This window comes from Phodopus roborovskii, unplaced genomic scaffold (assembly GCF_943737965.1).
Source record: "Phodopus roborovskii unplaced genomic scaffold, PHOROB, whole genome shotgun sequence".
Taxonomy (NCBI): Eukaryota; Metazoa; Chordata; class Mammalia; order Rodentia; family Cricetidae; genus Phodopus; species Phodopus roborovskii.
This window is the reverse complement of record NW_026126484.1, coordinates 456,854-480,000: the sequence shown is the minus strand read 5'-3', so window position 1 is coordinate 480,000 and position 23,147 is coordinate 456,854. Positions and strand designations below refer to the sequence as shown.

General features: G+C 40.4%; 1 protein-coding gene and 2 non-coding genes across 4 annotated transcripts; 1 reads left to right on the top strand and 2 right to left on the bottom strand.

Annotated features, from left to right (window-relative positions):
- Window positions 1–1,429: 1,429 nt before the first annotated feature.
- Window positions 1,430–1,501, bottom strand: Trnad-guc (transfer RNA aspartic acid (anticodon GUC)). Its single transcript has one exon. It is a non-coding gene; the product is annotated as a tRNA-Asp (tRNA).
- Window positions 1,502–1,951: 450 nt separating this feature from the next.
- On the bottom strand, window positions 1,952–2,033 carry Trnas-aga (transfer RNA serine (anticodon AGA)). Its single transcript has one exon. It is a non-coding gene; the product is annotated as a tRNA-Ser (tRNA).
- A 2,228-nt stretch (window positions 2,034–4,261) lies between these two features.
- Window positions 4,262–20,305, top strand: Znf184 (zinc finger protein 184). Of its 2 annotated transcripts, XM_051194608.1 has the most exons (6): window positions 4,262–4,423; window positions 4,885–5,011; window positions 6,161–6,228; window positions 9,632–9,758; window positions 10,514–10,609; window positions 18,342–20,305. In XM_051194608.1, exons 2-6 carry the CDS (start codon window positions 5,005–5,007, stop codon window positions 20,288–20,290), a joined length of 2,247 nt encoding a protein of 748 aa, XP_051050565.1. In that variant the 5' UTR covers window positions 4,262–4,423; window positions 4,885–5,004; the 3' UTR covers window positions 20,291–20,305. The 2 variants fall into 2 exon arrangements, with proteins under 2 accessions (XP_051050565.1, XP_051050566.1); XM_051194609.1 differs by lacking the exons at window positions 4,262–4,423; window positions 4,885–5,011 and having other exon boundaries at window positions 6,219–6,228; window positions 10,484–10,609.
- Window positions 20,306–23,147: the final 2,842 nt, after the last annotated feature.

The window sequence follows — 23,147 nt, the reverse complement described above, 5'->3', positions numbered from 1 at the left end:
ATGTGAAATTAGCCAAACAATCCTTGTCCCCTTACATCCTCAGAAAATCCCACTGTGTCCATGACAATGCTTACGAACAAAATAACACAACCAGAAACACCTGGTTGCTACATTGAAAACTATAGGTATGTCACATCTAGAACCCTAACAGCAAGGCTGTTAGGAAAATGTTTGAAATTTCTAGTCTCCAAAGTCCAGGGGGTTCACTCGAGGGTAGAAATGGATGATGGTTCATGCCCATCTATATGCTGTGCAGATCCTGAGGCTAAAATGGTCTTCCAAACAGGGTTCTTCTCAAATATTTACAAATGGCAGTGTTGTCATGAGTGCAGGCTGAACAACACCATTATTGAAAGAAGGCTACTATGACATTAGTTTATCAGCCATTTCCCCTAGAAGGTTCTCTCTAATCAGGCTTCTTCTTATGTATACCCTCCCTCCCCCAAATATAGTCTTGGCTGTCTTGCCATTTGTGCTATGTAGACCAGGCTGATGTGGAGCTTGAAGAGATACTCTTGTCTCAGCCCGGGGTTGAAGGCACTAAAGGTGTACACTACCACCCCCAAAGCTTAAAGTTCTTAAGGGCAGGCAAGATAATTTAGAGCGCCAGGGTACCTGCCACCTAAGCCTAAAGATCTGAGTTCCATCCCAGAAGACAACACACACTTTCAAGTTGTCTTCTGGCCTCCACATGCATACTGTAGCATGGAGTGAATTTTAAAAATTAATAAAGTTTTGTTGTAACTCATTAGTTATAAAAACTCAGACAGAAATGTTTCAATGCCGAGAATTCCTGAATATCCTTCACAACATCCCTCCCGCTAACGTATTTAGCATATTGCTATATTTTCTTTTCTCTCTCGTGCGCTAATAGATATGTATAGATTGTTCTGAACTATTTGGGGTTAGTTTGAAGATACTTTTAATACATATTTTATATGTATGTGTTGCATTAAAACATTGTTGTATCGCCATTGAACAATGAAAACAAGTAGGAATTAACAATGGCATAATAAATTTATCCAGATTTCACCAATTGTCCCCCCAAACGACCACCCGTGCGTCATTCTCTGTGCTTTGTAATAGTGCCATCGTTTAGAGTATGTCTCAGCTGTTTTGTAGGATGTTTCTTAGTTTATGTGATGTTTCCTCTAATCCGACTACATATTTTTGCCAGGAATATCAAAATTGTGGAATTGGGCTCTGTTAGTACATAAGTTCAGGAGGCACATGCAATTTACTGGTCCTATAATGATCTCTTGGTTGCTGGACTTAATTTGTCTCTTGGTAGAGTTGATTTACATGCATAGCAAATCCTTGTGATTTACAACAGCTTACTGTTTTGTGGTATTTCTTCAGTTTGGAGAATTCTACTAAAGAAATATAAGAATAAAAGTTTTCGAATCGGATATTTAAAATACTCGGTGCTCTCCCCGTCGGGGAATCGAACCCCGGTCTCCCGCGTGACAGGCGGGGATACTCACCACTATACTAACGAGGAAGAGACAGAAAACGTTTCTCAGGGACTGAGCAGGAAGGTTTTGAGGTTCCGGTATCTTGCAAGCGCACTTGTGTTTCCGGCACTTACCACACACCACGCCCATCGGCGCCCGCTTCTTGGGCGCCGCGCCTGCGTGGTGGGACGGCCGGCACAGACTGCCTTAAATAGGAAAAGGGGAGAAAAATCCCCGTCTCACTGCCTTTGTTGTCCACGAGTTCCTGTGAAAATCCAAACAGTCGAGCCCCTGCAGCTTCAAACTAGATGTGTTGTGAGACCGGAAACAAGGACTGGACCCAGATTTGCGTTTGCGGAGACTGTGCCTCCCGAAAAAAGACAGAGAACTGGAAAACCTGCCACTGAAATCGCGTGGGGAGTAGAGGGAGTCGTGCTGGACGGGAAAATCATCGGGAGGGAAGTCTGGCCGAAACTAAATTCGGACTTAAAATGTCCCGTAGTCGGCAGGATTCGAACCTGCGCGGGGAGACCCCAATGGATTTCTAGTCCATCGCCTTAACCACTCGGCCACGACTACACGAATATAGTCTTGCTCTTGAAATCCATAAAGGTAAATTCTACTATCCGTTGTGAATCTGGAAAGGAAAAGCAGCTAGTAAACCTGGCATTTACAAGGAACTGCACGCCAGAAGAAGAGAATTCTCCACAGTGTAAAGGAGATAGAATCTCCTTATAGCCTCAGAAGGGAGAGCTGCCAAGAGGAGTCCTAACAGCGTCTTCGAACCACTGAACCCACTTCCCTCACTAGAACCCAGCACTGATACTCAGGCAAGACAATTGTCAGTTTGGGGTCAACCGGGATATATGGTGTACATACACATTTTGCCTAAACAAAAAAAAAAAGTGTAATCAGACTTCGTTATGTCAAGTCTAGGCTCTGCTTTTGTTCTAACCTCTGAATCCGATTTTAATGATTTACAGAAAGCATTAAAAGGATATTTACCAAAAAAAAAAAAAAAAAACTTAAGCCCAATACAAAAACAACATTCTCAATTGCTTTAGACAATGAACAGTGGGCGGTGGGGGTGCACGCCTTTAATCCCAGCACTTGGGAGACTAAAAGAAACCTTGTCTCCAAAACCAACAACAACAAAAGCTGAACAGTGCCCTGGGGGAGAGATGGGTCTCTCAACTGTTTCCCTTGGAATTCTTGGTTAAATATTTAAATTCTATTTTCCACCCAACAATACAACACACATCAAACAAATGCCTGCTATTTAATAAAGAGGATCACCATCCCCTCAGCTTCTAATTATTTGTTCTTCGTTTATGACCTTACAAGAAGTGCCTTAAACATTCATATATTTCTACAATAACAGACTTGGGGAGAGGAGGACAATTTTAGATTTAAAGAAGAAAATCAGTGGAAAATACAGTTTCAGTATACCCCATCTCTCTTCCTTTTCTCCCAATTTCACTATTGTTAATGTCTTGTTTTCCTATGACACATTTGTTATCATTGATAAGCCAATAGTAGTAAATTATTAACACTACAGTTTACACTTGGGCTTGCTCAATGCTGCATATTCTTTAGGATTAATCTTTGTCATAAACAAACTATATGTTTCACCCTGCTTTGCTCAACCTACTCCCCAAATGCCTGGCAGTCAGTGATTTTCACTTGCTCTTTGCTGTTTTAGTTCTGTATAGATAGAATGACTCATTTTACTCAGTAATATCCATTCAATGAATGCCCTTCCTCCCCCACTTCCTTCTTGTAGCTTGGTAACTTATTTGTTACTTGCTGAATAATATTCCACTAATCATATATCCGGCAGTTTTGTTCATTCCTGTGCTGTCAGCTTTTTATTCCTCTGAGGAAATACTAAGGAGCAGAATTATTGGATCCAAGTTAAAGGTATGAATAGTTTTATAAGAAATTGTCAAACTGTCCTCCAAAATGGATGTATCAGTTTACATCCCTGCTACGAGTGAAGGAGAGTTCCTTTTGTGCCACATTCTTTCAGTGTCCCAGCTCTTGAGTGTTCTAGTAAGGAGTATCATGGTAGACCCTTGTTTTAATACACATTTTCCTGAAACTAAGATGGAGAGTACTACTTTTCATAGCTCCAAATTCTGTAAATATCATCTTTGCTGGGGTGTTTAAAATTTGGGGGGGCTTGGCCTGTTTTCTAAATTGGATTGTTATTGAGCATTGTTGATAATAAACTTATTTTATTTTGGTGCTGGTGTTCAAAACCTGGACTAAGGAAAAACTACCACTGTCCCTCTATTCGTTTTCAGAAGACATGAAAATAATTCAATGACTAACGACAGCTATTTTCAAAACGACAAAATCAATAAAGAATGCAGGTCAGGTAATGAAAGTAAGGTGAAATGGTAAAATGTACGTTTGCGTTTTGAAATTCTCAGTGAGAGTCATTTGGGAGTTGCAGAAAGTGGACCAGGAATTCAATCAAGACCATCCACCACTAGCTAGCAAGTTCGAGGACATGGCTGAGGAGCATACCCTGCACCAACATCCCCGACCCTGAACCCTGCAGGTGTATGTATCTGTCTTTGTTAGAAAGTCAAGTATGACTACCTCTGCTAACAATCCAAGCCATCAGACACAAACAGTAGGTAGGCGCAACCTCCGGACCCACTAGGTGAGACAGCAACATTAGTGAAAGGCTGAGAAAAGGAATTCAGAAACGCTGCGCGTTGCATTCTGGGAGTTGTGGTCTTTTGTGCTCCCCGATGAGGCGCTCGTAAGTGTTGGAGGGGAGGGGGAAAGAAGGGGAAGGGTCTGCCCGACCGGAAGTGACCGCTAAGCCGACGGTGGGCGTGGAAAGAGGTGGATATTTGGCCAGTTCCACGGCGTAGGCTCGTATCCTGAGGTTTGCTGACCATCCCACGCTTCTGGATCCAGGATCCCAAGGAATGCGTCACCAGACTTGAGTTCAGGTATCACCATGGCAACCGCTAGCGCTCTGGGAATGTTACGTCACCTCGCGGGCCCGCGTCTTGCGGCCTGCGCGGGAGGAAGCCGGGGCGCCGGGGAAGGGGGCGCGCCTCCCCTCGGCGATGCCGGGGCCCACCCGTTCCCCAAGGCTTTGTTCCTTTGTTCTGGGCTGGGCTAGCTGGGGTGCGGGGCAGCCCGCCTTCTGGGGTGTTCCGCAACAGGTGTGTCCGGCCTCCGCTCCGGGAAGTAGGAGGTCGCGGACTCGGAGGACGGCGCCTATCAGACTCTAGGTAGAGTCGCTGCTGCAAAGCAGAGACGCTCCCTCCCTCTTCACTCTGTGTTTCTTTGGTAATCCAGCCCTCCCCATGCTCTCCGCTTTTGGGCAGGATCTCCTGGCTACTCTGTAGGAGTCTAAGGTGCGACTGTAAGGCGTGTGCCGCGGACTGTACCCTGTGCCTTGTAGGTCAACCTCGGAGAGCATAAGGCACCCTCCCTGGGAGGGGAGCGGGACATTCAAGCCTGGAGTGAAGCTGCCTGGGTATCCACGTGTCCACGTTCTAGCGGAACACGTAAAGCTCCTGAGATGGCAGGTAACAGGGACTACCTAGGCAGAGCCCGCTGGTGGGGGCCAAACCGAGAGGTGGGAGGAGGAAGCTATGTGGTTAGGAGTAAAGAAACCGAATTACATAATCGAAAGAGACTTGGAAGAATTAATTCTGCCTCCTGGACTTGAGGATTTGGAAAGGAACGGCAGCTCAGAATGTCTGATCTTCTTGATATTTGTATATATTTATATATTTAATTACGTTTTAGAATAACAAATTGTTCTCTCTCTTCAATGCAGAGATAAGTTTATGGAATATCTTGCAGAGAGCATTTTTTTTTTCAAGCTTGTGCTGATTTTGGGTGCAAAGGACATCCTTGTTTTTTTAGTTCCCTTTACCAAAAGTGCCTATTCTTTTAATGTTTGTGAAGATCTTAAAAGCACCAGAGACTGTCCGTTCTTTCACAGTGCTGCCCTAACCTGTGAATTCAGCTGTTACAATTTCTCCCAAGATCTCTTTCAAGTAGCCTGACTTCGTTTCTTTTGGTAGGTCAATGTAAGATCTCTAGACTTCTGAGAAGTCTTTTCTAAGTTAGCACATTTTTTTTTTTTTACATTGTAGTGCCTAAAAGTGAGTATTGTTCTTTTAAAAATACCTAGGAGTATATGTTACTATTGTTCCATTAGTTGTTTTTGTTAAAAATTTTTAGATTTTTATTTTATATGTATGAATGTTTGCCTGCATGTCTTTTCTTTTATTAGGTATGTGTGTTTCCACAAGTGTGTACATTATATTTGTTGCTATACTCACAGAGATCCACAAGTTTTTACTTCCTTGGTGCTGAGATTAAAGACATGTACCTTCATACCTTGCCGTTTACTGACATTTTAGGTATAGCAGAGAAGACAGCAGGAATGTCTTGCCTCTCTCAGGAAGACTTCAGATTTAACTATATGAACCATGTGAATGGTTAAGTATTAAGAGACAAAACTTAATCTTAAGACAGTGTTTTTTTCCTTCTAAGCCTACTTGGGGCAGTGCAGAGGCCTCAGTCGAGAATCTTTTTGGGCCTTGGGGAATTGGGACATAAAGAAAGGGGAGATGTGATTGTTTTTTCCAGGAAGAGAAGTGAGTTTTTCTGGATTGCTGGCAGCAACAGATTAGTCAGATTCATCATGGCCTCTTCCTCCTTAGGACTGTCCTTTGCAGACTCTGCCAGTCTCCACGCGGGACATCCTCTACTCCCCTTAACTAGTTTTCGGGTAAGTTGAGATTTTCTCAGATGACATGCCATACCTCTTACCTGGTATCTTGTATTACTACTGGGGTAGAGGGAAAAGAAGCACAACATTTAATTATTTACTTGAATAGAGTACATTGGTCAATGAAAATCAAAATCGGTAAATTTATGGAAGATGAAATGAGTGCTATCGATCTGAGGAAATGGAAAGGTATGTGTTGTTAGGTATGTGTTTGCAAAGGATAGAGAGTTGTTTGGATGATGTGAAATTGTATTCTCTGTGAAGGACAAGTGACATTTGAATATTGGAGTGAGAAACTGAGTCTAGGTATGGAGAGAGTTATAAGCAGAGGTATGCAGGTAAGCACTACTAACAGTCATAGATGGAGAAAGATTTGGAAGAGATGCCTTCTTTTGGAAAATTAAAAAGTAATTGAATTCAGTCAGAATATGAAAGATCTTGAATATCTAGTGAGAAGTACAAAGGCTTTATTTATTCTCTAGGTCATCTGTGAGCCATAATAGATTTAGTGTAGGAAAAATGACTTGATACAGTTGGTGGGAAAATCTATCTTTAGAACTTAGAAGAAAGAAAGAAAAGAAGGAAGGAATTTTTCCATGAGCCTTAATCAACCTCAGAGCGGCCTTTCAGAAGGTTTCCTATTCTTACTCAGCCCACTCAGCTCAGTTATTCCCAGTTTCACCTTAAGTACTTTTAGCATCACTTTATCTTTTTATTGAGGAATATTGTGACGATAAACTACATGTGTTTAAAGTATATTACCATTCTTCTCTATCGTTCAGGAATTGGTTCTAGAACCCCTAACAGTTGATTCCAAAACATGTAGATCCTTGAGTCCCTCAATTAGATGGCACAACATTTGCATATATTATCCATATCCTCCTGTGTATGTTAATCATCCTAGATACTTACATATCTAATACATTGTAAATACTGTATAAATACAGTAATTCTGTATATAGTTCTGTATTATTTAGGGGGTAGTGACAAAGACAATATCTGTGTATATTCTTTGACTATTATATTTAATCTATAGTGGTTGAATATACAGATGCAGAGACCAACTATAATTAGACAAGTTTTAACATACATGGATATTCATAAAACCATCATCATGTTCCAAGTAGTGAGTGAACATATCCATAGTCAGAGAACGCCTTTTAAATTCACTAAGATTCATTTTAACTTCTTTGCTCAGAATATGAGCTACCTTAATAATAGTCAGAGAGTGCTATATGGAAAGGTAAATTTGCTCATATTGGGTGAAGTGTTCAATACATATATTAGTTTCCTATTGTTATAATTAATTATAGAAACTTAGTTTGCTCAAAACCATAGAGGAAAATAATCCACTGGGAGTAATGGCACAGGCCTTTAATCTCCCAGCACTTGAGAGGCAGATGCTAGCCAGGATTATATAGCAGGACTGTCTCAAACCAGAGACCCCCCCACAACATAATCTTTAAGCCAACAGGAAGATTTGAGTATGTTTTAAAGGTATGAAGATCTAACTTTATTTTATTTTTTGCCAAGTTAATTGTAATGGTATATTTTTTTCTGCCAAGTTAATTGTATCTTAATTAATTTGAAAATGCTTAATCTTATGCAGCTTTTAAACACATGGGCCTATTTTGAACCATTGCCGTCTTAATGAATTTTATTTTATAGCCTGGTACTATTTTGGTTACTTTGGTGTCCTTTGAAATGTAATAGGGCAGCTGGGTGTAATGGCACATGCATTTCGTCCTAGCACTGGGGAGGCAGAGGCAGGCTGATCTAAGTTTGAGGTCAGCCTAGCCTACAAAATGAGTTCTAGGACAGCCAGGGTTGTCACTCATAGACACCCTGTCTCAACACCCCCTCTACCCAACCCCACAACACATAAATGTAATAGGGCAAGTCTCCTCATCCATCCCATTTTGTCATAAAGTTATTGGTTATTCCTGCACATTATAGATAGTAAAATTGTTATTGGTGATAGCAGTTATTAATATTTGCTGTCTTAGAACTCAGAGGTAAAGAGGAACAACAAGGATAGCATTGGCCAGTAATGACTGAGTGCTTAGATGCCTAAATTAAGTTCTTCACAGGGAAAAAGGGTTTGGTTTTTGGTTTTTTGGTGCTGTGGATTGAACCTAGGGCCTTGCCCATACTCTGCCAATGAGCTACATGGAACCTTCCGCATGGAACATTAATTTTATTCTTAATTCTAATCCCATGGGTAGCATACTATGTAGACAGGTTTTTCTTTGGGCTGCCAGCTCACAAATAATAGAGACTTTCTTATTAAATATGAAAGCTCGGCTTTAGCTATGTCTTATCCCACTAACTTTTTTTTTTTTTTTTTTGTTATTTAAATGTTCAACGTTATTTTTTAAAAACCAAAAACCAAACTAACATTTAACAGCCCATTAAAAACATCCACATGGAACAAAGGAAAATACTCAACTTTAGTACAAGCAAAAGGAAAAGCAGTCTTCATGAAGTCCAAGTTACACTTCCCCATACTGCTCGCTCAGAGAGAGTTCCGTTCACATCAGTTGAAAATTGTCTTTCTACCACTCTTCCCATTTCTAAAATGGGAATTTAAGTTCTGATCTTTGATTTGCTCCAAAAAATACTGTAACAGATATTGTTTTGACAATTCAGTAATGCACAATATAGATTCATCAGATTAATAAACAAGCAAGAGCTTCCACCCACACCTCAATGCCAGAGTAAAGATCATCTCCGAGCCGCAGGCAGTTACTACATGGCCAGTCCTCAGTAGCAGTGGCTGAAACAGTCCCACTAGCTCTTTTTTTTTGTTTGTTTGTTTGGTTTTTTGTTTGTCTGTTGTTTGTGTTTTTTTTTTTTTTTTTTTTTTTTTTTTTTTTTTGAGACAGGGTTTCTCTGTGGTTTTGGAGGCTGTCCTGGAACTCGCTGTTGTAGACCAGGCTGGTCTCGAACTCATAGAGAGATTCACCTGCCTCTGCCTCCCGAGTGCTGGGATTAAAGGCATGCACTACCAACGCCTGGCTCCATTAGCTCTTATAACTCAAATTAATCTATTTATTTTAATCTACATTTTGTCACGTGGCCTGTTACATACTCTCCATACTGCCCATGCTGCTTTCTCACTGGCCTGAGAATCCTCCTTCTTCCCAGAGTTCTCTTTCTGTCTGGAAGTCCCACCTTTGCCTCATGCCTAGCTGTTGGCTCCTCAGCTTTTTATTGCATCAATTACAACAATGCATTTTCGCACTGTGTACAAATATTCCACAACAGTAATACTTTAAATTTTTCCTAAAGTGGACATCCTTGGTATATACTAGTATCACTTTTATTACCTGCTTTACTTCTATGGATATTATCAATTTTACCTATTTCCAAAGGTTAAGCAATAGAATACTTTATGTTTTAGGAATCAGTGACCTTTAAAGATGTGGTCGTGAACTTCACCCAGGAAGAATGGAAACACCTGGATCCTACACAGAGAGATTTGTTCAGAGATGTGACATTGGAAAATTATACACACCTGGTCTCTATAGGTGAGGGTGATTACCCCCAGTTAAGATCAGGATGTGGGGAGAGGGTATATACCTGGTCTCTGTAAGGGTGACCTAACTTTATATGGTACAGGAGACAAATGCATACCTCATCTCTGTAGGTAAGGGTAGCCCCAAGTTTTGATGGGGTATGGGGAGGAGGGTACACACTTGGTCTCTGTAGATGAGGGTGACCCCAAGTTTAGATGGGATGTGAGAAGCCCATTTTCTCTTGTGCTTATTTTAGGAACCAACAATTTTATTTTTTTATTTAAATATATTTTAATATTCTTAGATATTGATCCCAGTTCTCTCTCCCTCCTTCCTTCCCTTCCATGTCCCCCAACCCCTTCTTCCACTCCACAGGGAGGGTGAGGACTTCCAGAGGGATCATCAAAATCTATCAAGTCATTTGGAGTAGGGACTAGGCCCTCACTCCTGTCTCTAGGCTAAGGGAGTATCCCTCCATGGAGATTGTGCTCCCCAAGTCCTTTTGTGCACCAGGGATGCATCCTGGAACCAACAATTTTAAAATTTGGAAGTTTCTCCTCATTGTTAAGTGGAACAGCCAACTAATCATTCTCCTCTCGTCAGATCATCTTCTCAGTTGCCCCATTGTTCATGATAGTTGGCATGCTATTCATCCCACCAGATTTTTCCCATGGGGAACATCTTAGAAACAGAGTGGTGAGATTGCATTCTGATACGGTGCTTTTTCCTTATTGCAGACAGATTCCTTTTTTTCCCCTCTTGAGCAGGACTCCAGGTTTCCAAACCTGATATGATTTCCCAGCTAGAACAAGGGACAGAGCCATGGACTGAGGAGTCATGCATTGCTGTTGGTTCCATGGAAGGTAAGTATTGTGTGACAACACAGCGCTGCTTTCTGCAGCTGCCACCCTGGGGAGACATGAGTCTGTGTGGCTGTGCTCTCAGAGCATCACCTGTGCAGAGATGAGATTCCATTTTACATACTCAGAGGAGGCACCCTTCCTGATTGTTGTAAAGCAGACCTCTCAACCTGCACTCTGCATCCCCTCTTCCCACTTTCTTTTGACCCAGGATTGTCCCCTCACTTTCTGTTTTAGGGTTCCATCTCTGTTAGCATCAAACTGAACCCATGCTATTTCTAGATGCTTTCACTCAACATTGGCTATCATTCAGTGTCTTTTCTTTGTTCTCAAACAAACTAAAATAAGAGTCAGTTCCACACCTGCAGTCTTTTTTTTTTTTTTTTTTTTTTTTTTTAATGTTCCCTTCTTACTCTCATGCATAGTTTCATATTCTGTCCTTGTGATTCTGAATAATTTTCTTCTAAAGGCATCAGTTTCCAAACTGCACAAGGAATTTCTTCAAGGTCCTGGCTCTGAAATAACCTAGTCACTTTGTTTATTGCTCTACTAGTCACAATAGCCTAGTTGCCGGAATACAGGAATAGATGAACAAAATGTGATACATCTACATAGTGGAGTTTTATTCAGCCATAGAGAAAATGAAATCAAAGCCAGGAAGTAGTGATGTATACCTTTAATCCCAGCATTTAGGAGGTAGAGGTAGGCAGATCTCTGTGAGTTCAAGGCCATCCTGGTCTACAGAGATGTTACACAGAGAAACCTTGTTTAGAAAACCAAAAAGAAAAAAAAAATGAAATATGGACATTTGTAACACCATTATGTTCCTTGTATTCAGGAATCTTATGGTAAAGTAATGTTGAACTTTGTCAAATGCCTTTTCTGCATTTATTGATATGACCATGTGGTTTTTGCCCTTAATCTGTTTCCATCTTATTTTATTCAGGGATTTGTATATATTGACTCAGCCTTGCATCCTTGGGGTAAAAAACTGGTTGCTATGAATGATCTTAATTTGTTCTTGAATTTGGCTAGCATGTATTTTGTTGCAAGTTTTTGTACCTATATTTATCAGGAAAATTAGCCTATTATATTTTGTTGTTGCTTTGTCTTTATCTGGTTTGATAGCAGAATAAGACTTTGTAAATTGAGTCTGGTGGTATTTCCCTCCTTTTCTGCTTTTTGTGGAACAGTTTGAGAAGATAGGTATTAGCTCTTCCCTTAAAGTTTGGTAGAATTCAGCAACAGATGTATTTGGTCCTGAACTTCTCTTTGTGAGGAGACTTTTAATTACCATCTCAATATAATTACCATCTCAATATTGTTACTGTTATGGGTCTGCAAACATTGCTAACTCATGTGTATTTAGGGATTTATCCTTTTTCTAAGATCTTCTAGCTTTTATGAATACATTTTCAATGTGTTCCCAATGAAATCCCTCTGGATTTCATTGATGTCTTTTGTAAACAGTTCCTTTGAATCTCTAACTTTGCAAATGTGCATCTTCTGTTCCTTTTGTTGATTTGACTTGAGATTTGTCAGTCTCTTATCAAGGAGCCAACTCTTTGACCTTATGCATTGTCCTTTTAAGTCCCTGTTCCATTAATTTCAGCCCTAATCATTATGTCTAGTCATGTGCTCTTTTAGCTTGGCCTGTGTCCTAATTTGCTTTTTATTGCTATGATAAATATCATGATAAAAAACAACTTGGGAAGCAACAAGTTTTTTTTAGCTTAAACTTTCTGGTTACAGCCCATTATTGAGAAGCCAAGGATGGAACTCAGAACAGTATAGGAACCTGGGAGCAGGAACTGCAGCAGAAATCATGGAGGAGCACTGCTGGCTGACTCGATCTCCATAGCTCGCTCAGCTTGCTTCTTACTGCAGCTCAGGACCACCTGCCCAGGGGTGGCACTATCCCAGCAGGTTTGGCCCTCCCAGTTAATGTTAACCAAGAAAACGCTCCCACAGAGTTGCCTACATGCCAGTCTGATCCAGGCAGTTCCTCAGCTGAAGGAGAGTTCCACTTCCCACATTAGTCTAGCTTGTATCAAGTTGACAAAAAACAAAAACAAACAAACAAACAAAAAACCCTAAAGCTTGCTGTTTTTTGGTTTCTTTGTTTTTTTAAATTTAACTGTATTATTTTTTTCTAGAACCCTGAAGTTGGGAGCAGGAGAGATGGCTTAGGGGTTAAGAGAGCTTGATGCTCTTCCAGACTACCCAAGTTCAGTTCCTAGTAGCTTCATAAGGTAGCTCGCAACCACCTTAACCCCAGATCCAAGGAATCTGACACTTCTGGCCTCTTTGGACACAGGTACTCACGTACATATGCCCATACACATAATTTTAAAAAGTGTATGTGACACTGAGGTATATCATTAAATTATTTGTTTGCTATTTGTCTATTTTTCTTTTTAAATTATGTATGGGTGTAAATATCAGCATGTGGGTATGCATGTGTAATACCCACTCCTCTGGTTCTTTTTTTCTTAGGGACAGTGGTTAATATATGCACTTACAACTATGAACTTAGAATTGCCTTAGCTGTATCCAATAGGTCCTGGTAAATTGTGTTATCATTTTCTTTTGATTCTAGGAAGTTCTTTATTTCCTCCCTGACTTCTTCAATGACCCCACTGTTCGTTCACATGTGTCTTATTACTCAGTCTTCAAGAATGTATGTTGTTTCTGTGGCTTCTCTTGTTGATGTTTTCCAGATTTATTCCATTATGACCTGATGAGATACAATGAATTAATTTTGATCCTTTTGTATTAAAGCTTGCTTGTGGTCTCTATGATGATTTCAAGGGCTGCTGAGAGGGTATGTGTTCTGTGTCTGATGGGTAAAATTATGTAGAGATCTAAAGTCAATTGATATATGGTATAATTTAGCTCAGAAGTTTCTTTGGTTTTTAATTTGGAAGACATATCTAAAGAGTGTGGATTATTGAAGTGTTTCCGTATTTCTATATGAAGACCTATGTGGACTTTCGTCCCTTTCAGTATTTGTTACATTAAATTTGGAATCCAAACATTTGTTATAGCTCCTTAATAAATTGTCCCCTTTGTTAATGTGCAGTGGCCTTCTTTATCTATTCTGATTATTTTGGAGTCTACTTTATCCAATATCAGAATGGCTGTATTAGTTTAATGTAAGTTTGCATTTGTTTAGCCAGTGGGTAGTGATAGCGGTACATGCCTTTAATCCCAACACTGGGAGGAAGAGGCAGTTTGATCGCTGAGTTTGAGGCCAACCTGATCTACAGAGTAAGTTAAAAGTTTGTATTTGCTTGGTAGGTTGATTTCTATCCTTTGGAAAACTGTTTATGAGTGCCTTTGAAAGGAAAGTGTGTTTCTTATATTTTTAGTTGTGAGCCTAGCCTTTAATGGCTGATTCATCTCTCCAGCCCGAAAGTGTGTTTCTAATAAACAACAAATAGATCTTGTTTTGTAATCCAGTCAGTTGTGTTTTTATATTGGTCAATTGAGGCCATTTGCATTTGAAATTATTATTGAAGTGTTTGCAAGTCCTATGGTTTTATTGGTTATTCTGGTTGGCTGGATTATTGCTATAATTCTTTTCTTTGTCCCCTGTCAGGAGTTTTCTGGCTTACTGTGTTAGCATACTAGATTTATTCTTGACTCCCATTTGTACATCTATTCCTGTCATGGAAAAATAATGTATTGTCTCATGTACTCTTATTCTGCTTTCCCTTTTCTTGCATATTGTATCACTTTAAGTGTGCTCTGCAGTATTATAATCGCCTTAGGTTGTGCTTTTTCTCAATTAGAGTTTCTGTCACTATGAAGAGACACCATGACCATGGCTACTCTTACAAAGGAAAACATTTAATTAGGGTGGTTTACAATTTCAGCGATTTAGTCCATTATCATCATAGCAGGACATGGTAGCATGCAGGCAGACATGGTGCTAGAGAAGTAGCTAAGAGTCCTACATCTTGATCTTCAGGCAACAGGAAGTAAACTGAACTAGGTGTAGTTTGAGCATAGGGAACCCTTCAACAAGGCCATTCCTACTTCAACAGAGTATACCTCTTAATAGTTCCACTCCGAGTGAGCTTACAGGGACCAATTACATTCAAACTACCATGTGCTTGTCTTGAAATTTTTGAAAAGATAACTTTTCTGAGGATAATAGTTTTTTAAATTTTATCATTTTGTGTGTATAGGTGTTTTGCCTACATGTATTTCTGTCACATTTACGCACTGCCCTTGAGGTTCAGATGAAAGTATTGGGACTGGGGTTAAAGATAGTTATGAGCCTCCATGTCAGTCTAGGGATCGCAGCCAGTGTTTGTAACCACTGAGCTATCTACAGCCTCAACAATTCTTTTTTAGATTTATTTTATTTAATGCATATGAATGTTTTGCCTACATGTATGTTTCTTTACCACCTCAGGCCTGGTGCCCACAGAGGTCAGAAGAGGGTGTCAGATACCCCGGAACTGGAGTTTCAGGCAGTTGTGAGCCACTATGTAGGTGCTGAAACCAAACCCAGGTCCACTGCAAGACTAGTAAGTGGTCTTACTTGAGCTACCCCTCCAGCCTCTGATCGCCTCCTTCCTGCGGATGTTTTGGAGACCTATAATCCTGATGTGTGTTTTTTCTCACTGGTTTGCTTGGGGTTTTTTGTGGGGTGGTTATCAACATCCTTAATTACTTTGCCACATACTGAGTATAGGAATATGTTGGCCAGTGCCCATAGGTTTTTGTATGTAGTAAAGTATAGATAGCTCTTGTGGGAGGGGTGACAGTAATCAGCATGTTCTTCTAGAACTTCCTCTAATTTTTCATTCCTATCCTAGATATTCTCTTGGTTGTTGAATAGAGAATATGACATTGTGTGAACATTGATTATGGTTGATATCACTTTACCTTCATACATTTCACATTTGTGATTGGTTATCAAATACTTTCCTTTTTTAACAACACAAGACTCTGTGTTCTCTTTCTTAACAGCACAAGACTCTATGGCCCTCATGTACTTCACCCTATAATACATCCAGAAGATATTCTTTATTGTATTTAATTTGTGTGTTGGCCAGGGGTGCATATGTTTATTTGGAGGTCAGAGGACAACTTGCACTACTTAGTTCTCTCATTCTGTATGGGTCATGGGGATTGGACTCATTGTCAGGCCTAGCAGAGCAGGCACCTTCATTGACTAAGGCATTTATTTCACTAGCCTCAGAAGATATTCTTTATGATTATTTGCTATGCAAGCATATTTTCCTGGGTATTATTCCTCTTGGTGAAAACATATGTCTGAAACACATTGCTAAAGCTGTGCTACAGCGACTATGGTTTTGCTGAAGAAGTTCTGCAACTATGAGGCTACCTACACTTATACACACTATCCCATTATCTGTGGAGATATAGGGAGGAGATAGTTGGCAGCATAGTGTCTGCCATTCTGTTCATGTTTACCTTAGTTGTGACAGGACTTACAATACAGTGTCTTTTCTTACCTTCCTACTACTAGTGGAACTGGAGGAATGTTTTCTTTTATTCTATCTCCCTTGAAGGTCTTCCTCACCTTTGTCCTATTTTCATACACATTCCTGTGGGCTTCAACTATTTTTTTTCCTCTTAAACTGGAATTTTGTATCTTACACATAAACATCCTATTATAACACTGTTTTTGGCATCTTCTACTCCTATGTAGTCCTCCATTTTTTTTCCAGATTCCTAAATGGTAGACTTGAATTTTTTGTTTCCTCCCATAAATTATTTCCTCACTATTTATAACTCTTAATTTTTAGCAAAGATGAAATTCTTACTTCCGATTTTCAGGCTAACAATCTTAATTAAATCTTAGTTAAGTCTCTGCTGTTTGTCTGGAGTTTGCATCAGCATCCTTTGCTTTGTTGCTCATTAACAAGGAATTTCAATTCATACTGCATCTTTTAGAGTCAGTCCTATCCTTTATATCCTTAATAGTCTAGTTTTTTTTTTTTTAAATCCTGGAACAGTTATTTGCCTAACTCACTTGGCAAGCCACTTCTTGTAAGCAGATGTGTCCATTGTACTCTGCTTGGAGGCAGCTTGTGTCGACAGGAAGGAACAGTGACCAGGGTAGCCCTAAGCTCAAGAACCTTAGCAGCTCATCTCCATTTGAGATTCTGTTCTCCTTTGTCATGTCAGGTGTTTCAGTGATGGGTAGAGTGCCAGTAGCCTTGTTGCCATCCTGCAAGGTGAAGGGCTGGCCTTTCTTTAAGAACACAGGCTGCCACAAGCATAGGGTGAGCATGGAAGTTTCCTCTCTGGAGGCAAGATGACATGGTAGGCCCTGCCCCAAGTCAGGGAGAATAAGGCAGGCATAAAATAAGACACAGAGGGTTTGTGGTAGCCACCCTCCTCGTTGCTGAGGATGTAAACATGGGCCTCCACCCTTTGGTGGCTTTGGGTAGAGCCTGGCTTATCTATGACTAAACCATGCTCAGATCCTCCTGCCTATACTTTGGACCAGAGCACCCAGGTTATCCTTTGCCTTTGTCCTCTCCAAGCTCTTGTGGATCATCTCAATGCCCGTCACCACAGTGGGAATGTCTGTTTTATACATAAATACATACATACAAACATACATACATATGTTGTATATATGTCGGCAATTCATACACATCTCCTGTCTCCAAAATGTATCTCTTACTATTGTGTACCAGATAGAAAAAGAGTAAACTGACTCTATAGGTAGCAGAAAGGGCTTCTCCAGGTCCCAAGTGAACACCAAGATGTAAGGGTCCACAGCATCCAGCAGCTTCTGCACTGACTTCACACTTAGTTCAGAATCACATTGCTCAAGGGCACAGAGAGCACAGAGCTTGTAATGACTGGAGTTCCTCTCCTTCAAAGCCAAACAAGGTGATCAGCTTCTGGATCTCCAGCTGTGTTAGCTCCCTTCATCTATGAATCCTCCATACTGTCCACCTTGTTCACATACACCATAGCATGCTTGGCCCCAATCTGTATAGCCATTGTGCTCTTATGTAGGGGAATGGGGCCATCATCAGGTGCAGCCATGCAGAGAGGCAGTGCTATCATCATATGCTTTAAGTAATCCACCAAGCTTGAGAAAGTCTTTGTGGGCATAGTGGCAGGCAGGAGTGCTGTATTCCACATGGGCTGCACGATAGTAATATCTCAAACTCTCTCCTCTGAGACATTATCTCTGTCCTCATACTTCTTGAACTTAGCCCTACCTCCTGGGCTAGAACTTTTATGATTGATGTGGTCAGGGTAGTCTTACATGGGATTCCACATGGCTAATGCTACTCACATTTGCTTGGGGTTTATTGTGCACGAAGATCTTCAGGGTCTTTGGTGACTGCAGCCAACCTTATAGCAACGAGGTCAGGCTGATACTTAGACTACTGAAGAAGGGTGTCACTTGCAATAAGGTGGGGGTCACCATTGTGATAGTACTGCATCAGTGTTCCAGGTGCTAAGATTAAAGGTGTGTAACACCACACCCAGCTCACCTCTTAAATATAACTATCACTTTAAATGTCCTTCTTATTTGTCCTTAGAGATCATCTATGAAATTGAAGTAAGCATTCTCTTTCGAGTTTTAGTTTATGCTCCTTAGCTCTTTCCACTTTCTTCCCAAATAATGTTATATATTTGAAAACCCTCAAAGTATTAGATAATCTCCAAACAATGGCAGTTTTCTTTTGCTCTGTCCAGAAAACACTGGCATTTTATTTTCTTTCAGACTGGAAGATAAGACCTGAAAATAGTGTGTCACCCCTAGAACTCAACATTTCTGAAGAATATCTGTCTTCAAAGGCTATAGTAAACAATTGCAAAAGGGATGATTACAGCTGCAGTGTTGTAGAAACATGGAAATCTGACGGAAGTTTACAGAACCTTCAGGCAAACCAACAGACTCTGCCATGGGCAATAAAAATAACTGATAAAATAGCCCCCACTTGTGAGAGCAGTCTCAGTGTGAGTTCAAGCCTTGTAACACAAACAGAAGTAGTTCTAGAACAAACTTCCACCAAAACAAGAGCCAAGCAGAATTCATTCCTCATCAAAAAAGAGAAACTGTGTAAATGCAATGAATGTGGTAAAGCTTTTACTTATTGTTCTGCTCTCATTCGCCATCAAAGAACACATACTGGAGAAAAACCCTATAAATGTAATGAGTGTAACAAAGCTTTCAGCCGAAGTGAAAACCTTATAAATCATCAGAGAATTCATACAGGAGATAAACCATATAAATGTGACCAGTGTGGAAAGGGTTTCATTGAGGGTCCATCTCTCACTCAGCATCAAAGAATTCACACTGGAGAAAAGCCTTACAAATGTGATGAGTGTGGGAAAGCCTTTAGTCAGAGGACACATCTTGTTCAGCATCAGAGAATTCACACTGGTGAGAAACCGTACACTTGTAATGAGTGTGGAAAATCTTTCAGCCAGAGAGGTCACTTTATGGAACACCAGAAAATTCATACAGGAGAAAAACCTTTCAAATGTGAAGAATGTGAAAAAACCTTTACCAGGAGCACACATCTTACTCAACATCAAAAAATTCATACTGGAGAGAAAACCTATAAGTGTAATGAGTGTGGGAAGGCCTTCAATGGGCCTTCAACATTTATCCGCCACCACATGATTCATACTGGGGAAAAGCCTTATGAATGCAACGAATGTGGAAAAGCCTTCAGTCAGCACTCAAACCTGACTCAACATCAGAAAACACACACTGGTGAAAAACCCTATGATTGTGCAGAGTGTGGGAAATCCTTTAGTTATTGGTCATCCCTTGCTCAACATCTGAAAATTCATACAGGAGAAAAGCCATACAAATGCAGTGATTGTGGAAAGGCCTTCAGTTACTGCTCATCCCTTACTCAGCATCGGAGAATTCACACGCGAGAAAAACCCTTTGAGTGTAATGAGTGTGGAAAGGCTTTCAGTTATCTATCAAACCTTAATCAGCATCAGAAAACTCACACCCAGGAGAAAGCCTATGAATGTAAGGAATGTGGGAAAGCCTTCATCCGGAGTTCATCTCTTGCTAAGCATGAAAGAATTCATACAGGAGAGAAGCCTTATCAGTGTCATGAATGTGGGAAAACCTTCAGCTATGGCTCATCACTTATTCAGCATAAGAAAATCCATACTGGTGAAAGACCTTACAAATGTAATGAATGTGGGAGAGCCTTTAACCAGAAAATACACCTTACACAACACAAGAGAATTCATACAGGAGCAAAGCCGTATTCATGTCCCAAGTGTGGTAAGACCTTTCGACACTGTTCATCTCTTGCACAACATCAAAAAACGCACACAGAAGAAAAACCCTACCAGTGTAACAAATGTGAAAAAACCTTTAGCCAGAACTCCCATCTGACTCAGCATCAGCAAATTCATACAGGAGAGAAGCCCTTTAAGTGCAATGAATGTGACAAATCCTTTACGCAAAGCATGCACCTAACTGAACATCAGAGTACTCACACTGGAGAGAAACCTTACAGCTGTGTTGAATGCCCAAAGTCTTTCAGCCAGAGCACATACCTCATTCAGCATCAGAAGATTCATTCGGGAGAGAAGCTTTTTGGGTGTGACGACTGTGGAAAAGCCTTCAGGTATCGCTCTGCTCTCACCAAACACCAGAGACTGCACCCTGACATAGCTGCTCTAGAAACATCATAAATGTAGCTACTGTATTCACTTTGGTTTTATAGTGATGGATCAGAGCGGGATGAGGAACTCCCTAAAGTATTTTAAATTTTCCCTGTCTCATTATAAGATACTCCTTTGGGCTGAACTAATCCAAGTATGCCATTAAATAACATTATGACAAGCTACTTTACTGACAAGCTACTTTATATTTTGTGAATGAGGTGAAACAGAAGATTGAGAGATAATTTGAAAGGTAGCTTGGAGTTTTATAGTCAGTTTCGTATATTTACAATATATTCTTAAATAATTGCACTATACACCCACATTTTGTCTTGGGTCCACAATGTGTGTGGGTTTTTGCATGCTTTGCTAGGAGAAGAAATTTGTGCTTCAGTAACTAGGAATTTGTTTTGCTCCTGTTCTAATGCACTGTCATTCAGGTAACTGGTCCTTAAATAAAAATAATGGTAAAATGCAAACAAACTCAGTTGCCTGTGGCAGCAGGTTCATTGGTGTGTACCTGTATTTCTAGCTTCTTAGACTGAAGTGGGAGGGTCACAAGCCCTGGAGTCTGAAATAGACTGGACAGTACAGTGTATCCTCATCTCAAAAATCAGTATTTCCTCTTCTAACTTTAAAATACCCTTTTCTAGGAGTTACAACTAGAAAGGTCTGTTTCTACAATATGTTCAGCCCAGGCTACACTTGGTGTTTGGGTTGGGGCTGCAATAACAGATAGTTGGTATAGTTAAAACAACAGAATTTTATTTTTCACAATTCTGGAGGTTACAGTCTGGAGAGGCCCCACGGTCTGGTTATAGTCAACTATGTTCTTATGTGCTAACATGTCAGAAAACAGAAAAAGATAAAATCCTGTTCTCGAGTGAGTGAACCTTCCAGACACTCATTCCATTAACTTTCTTCTTTTAAAACTGCAATTGGGGCTGGAGAGATTGCTCAGTGGTTAATATTTGTTGCCCTTCCAGAGGACTCAGGCTTCGGTCCCAGCATTTACAAGGCGCATATCCATCTGTAACTCAAGTTCCAAGGGTGTAGTGCCCTTCAGATACACATGCAGACAAAATACATATAAAATGATAAATCAGGCTGGATGTGACTGGAGAAATTCATCTTCTCTGGGAATTTTATGTAGAAGGTGGGGGGCAACATAAGCCATCTCATAGGGTCAACTTATTTCTGGATCCTCTCTTGGACACATCCTCGTCTCAGATGGGCTTCCAGGTGCCTCAGCCATGGAATCTCCTAACAGGATTCACCCCTGGCCTCTGAGAAATGTAACTCTGAAAACAGAAGTCCATGGCAAAGGAACTCTAGAACCACTTGAGGATTGGATGGCCCTAATGTTGCCCAGGAAAATTGTATTTCTTGCATTCCTTGGCTTGTGGCTGTACCCCCTTCTAATCTGCAGCCATTGACTCATCTTCTGAGCCATTATTACCCTTCCCTTGGCCTAACTTTAATAAAGACCTAAGGTTTCATATAAGGCCCACCTGGATTATTTGTTTCATATCTTCATTTCAAGATCCTTGGTCACATCTGCAAAGTTCTTGCCGCATAGAAGCTAACATTCACAAGTTGCAAGAATTAGTGTAACAAAACTTCTCTGGGAATAAAACTGTGTGTGTCCCCTTGCCCTTTGAAATTAGAGAAGTTCAGAACATGCCATCTCCAAAGCAGGCTGCTCTGGCTGGGTGAGTGTTTTGAGTTAAATCTCTCTTCAACACAACTTAAAAGCAGAGGAAATTCCCGTGTTAAAGGTATCTCTTTTTTGAAATCATTCCCTTCAAGAAGTATTTTTGCTTGACCACATCCTCACTGTTTAACGTTCTCCAACACAGTATGTAAGTGTTCAGCTACATTTCTTCAAGTCTTCATTTCCTGGTGTAGGCTCCCATCCCATGTTACAAAAGATTCCTGTATTGCACAAACCGTTTTAATTATTGACTTCTCCTGATAGTTCTCAGCCCAACCAGAACAATATCCAAGAGGATACAGATGAAAACTGCATCCTTTCAGAATCTATAGAGATTTTTAATGTGACTCAGTGGGTAGTAGAAGGCAACCATGCACAGTAGGAACAAAGCTCCACAAAGAGTGACTAGTATCAGTCACTATTTGCCTTCATTGTGTGTGTGTGTGTGTGTATACTTAAGCACATAAATACAACCTACTGAGTCCATTTAGTGTTCCATGTACATGATTTCATGGTGAGTACTTGGTATTGGATAATTAATTAGGGGGCTTGTCGTTGGGAAAGACTAATATATCCTCTCTATAGTTCTTTGTTGGTATGGGGCCTCATGCCATTTCTCCTTTCCACCTTACCATATCCATTGGTGTTATTGTTCAGGTATTATTTAGACAGCCATACTGTTAAATTAAGTTTCATGGGTGTAGCTTTCCTGTCATTCCTAGGAGACAGTTTCAAATCAGGCCCCCTGGTCCACTTGCTCTTACAGTTTTTTGTTTGTTGTTTGGCTTTTTTGTTTGTTTTGTTTATGTTCCCTGGACATTTTGTGTATGGGCTGTGTTGTACATGATTCAATTGGGACTTGGTAACCCACAATCAGTGGCTCTCCACATTTTGACCAGATGTCACTTTTTTCCTTCCCTGAGGCAAGGTTAGCCCTGGGTGTCCTGGAACTAGCTCTATAGACCAGTCTGGCATTGAAATAAGAGATCTACCTGCTAAGATTGCCTTGTCACTTATTTTTTTAAACAAATGTTTATTAAGCCCTCAGGGTTGGAGTGTTAGGCACAGAGAGCTACTAAACCATGTGATCTTGGCCCATACAAAGTTACAACACATACTGGAAAGGATAAATATTTTAAGAAAGAAACTAGCATCAAGAGAACACAAATTAAC

What these genes read in the sequence shown, in the direction of transcription:
- Znf184 (XM_051194608.1), top strand. An exon ending in TACACACCTGGTCTCTATAG is followed by an intron (nt 9,759 to 10,513) that starts GTGAGGGTGATT and finishes CCTCTTGAGCAG; the next exon opens with GACTCCAGGTTTCCAAACCT. An exon ending in TGCTGTTGGTTCCATGGAAG is followed by an intron (nt 10,610 to 18,341) that starts GTAAGTATTGTG and finishes ATTTTCTTTCAG; the next exon opens with ACTGGAAGATAAGACCTGAA.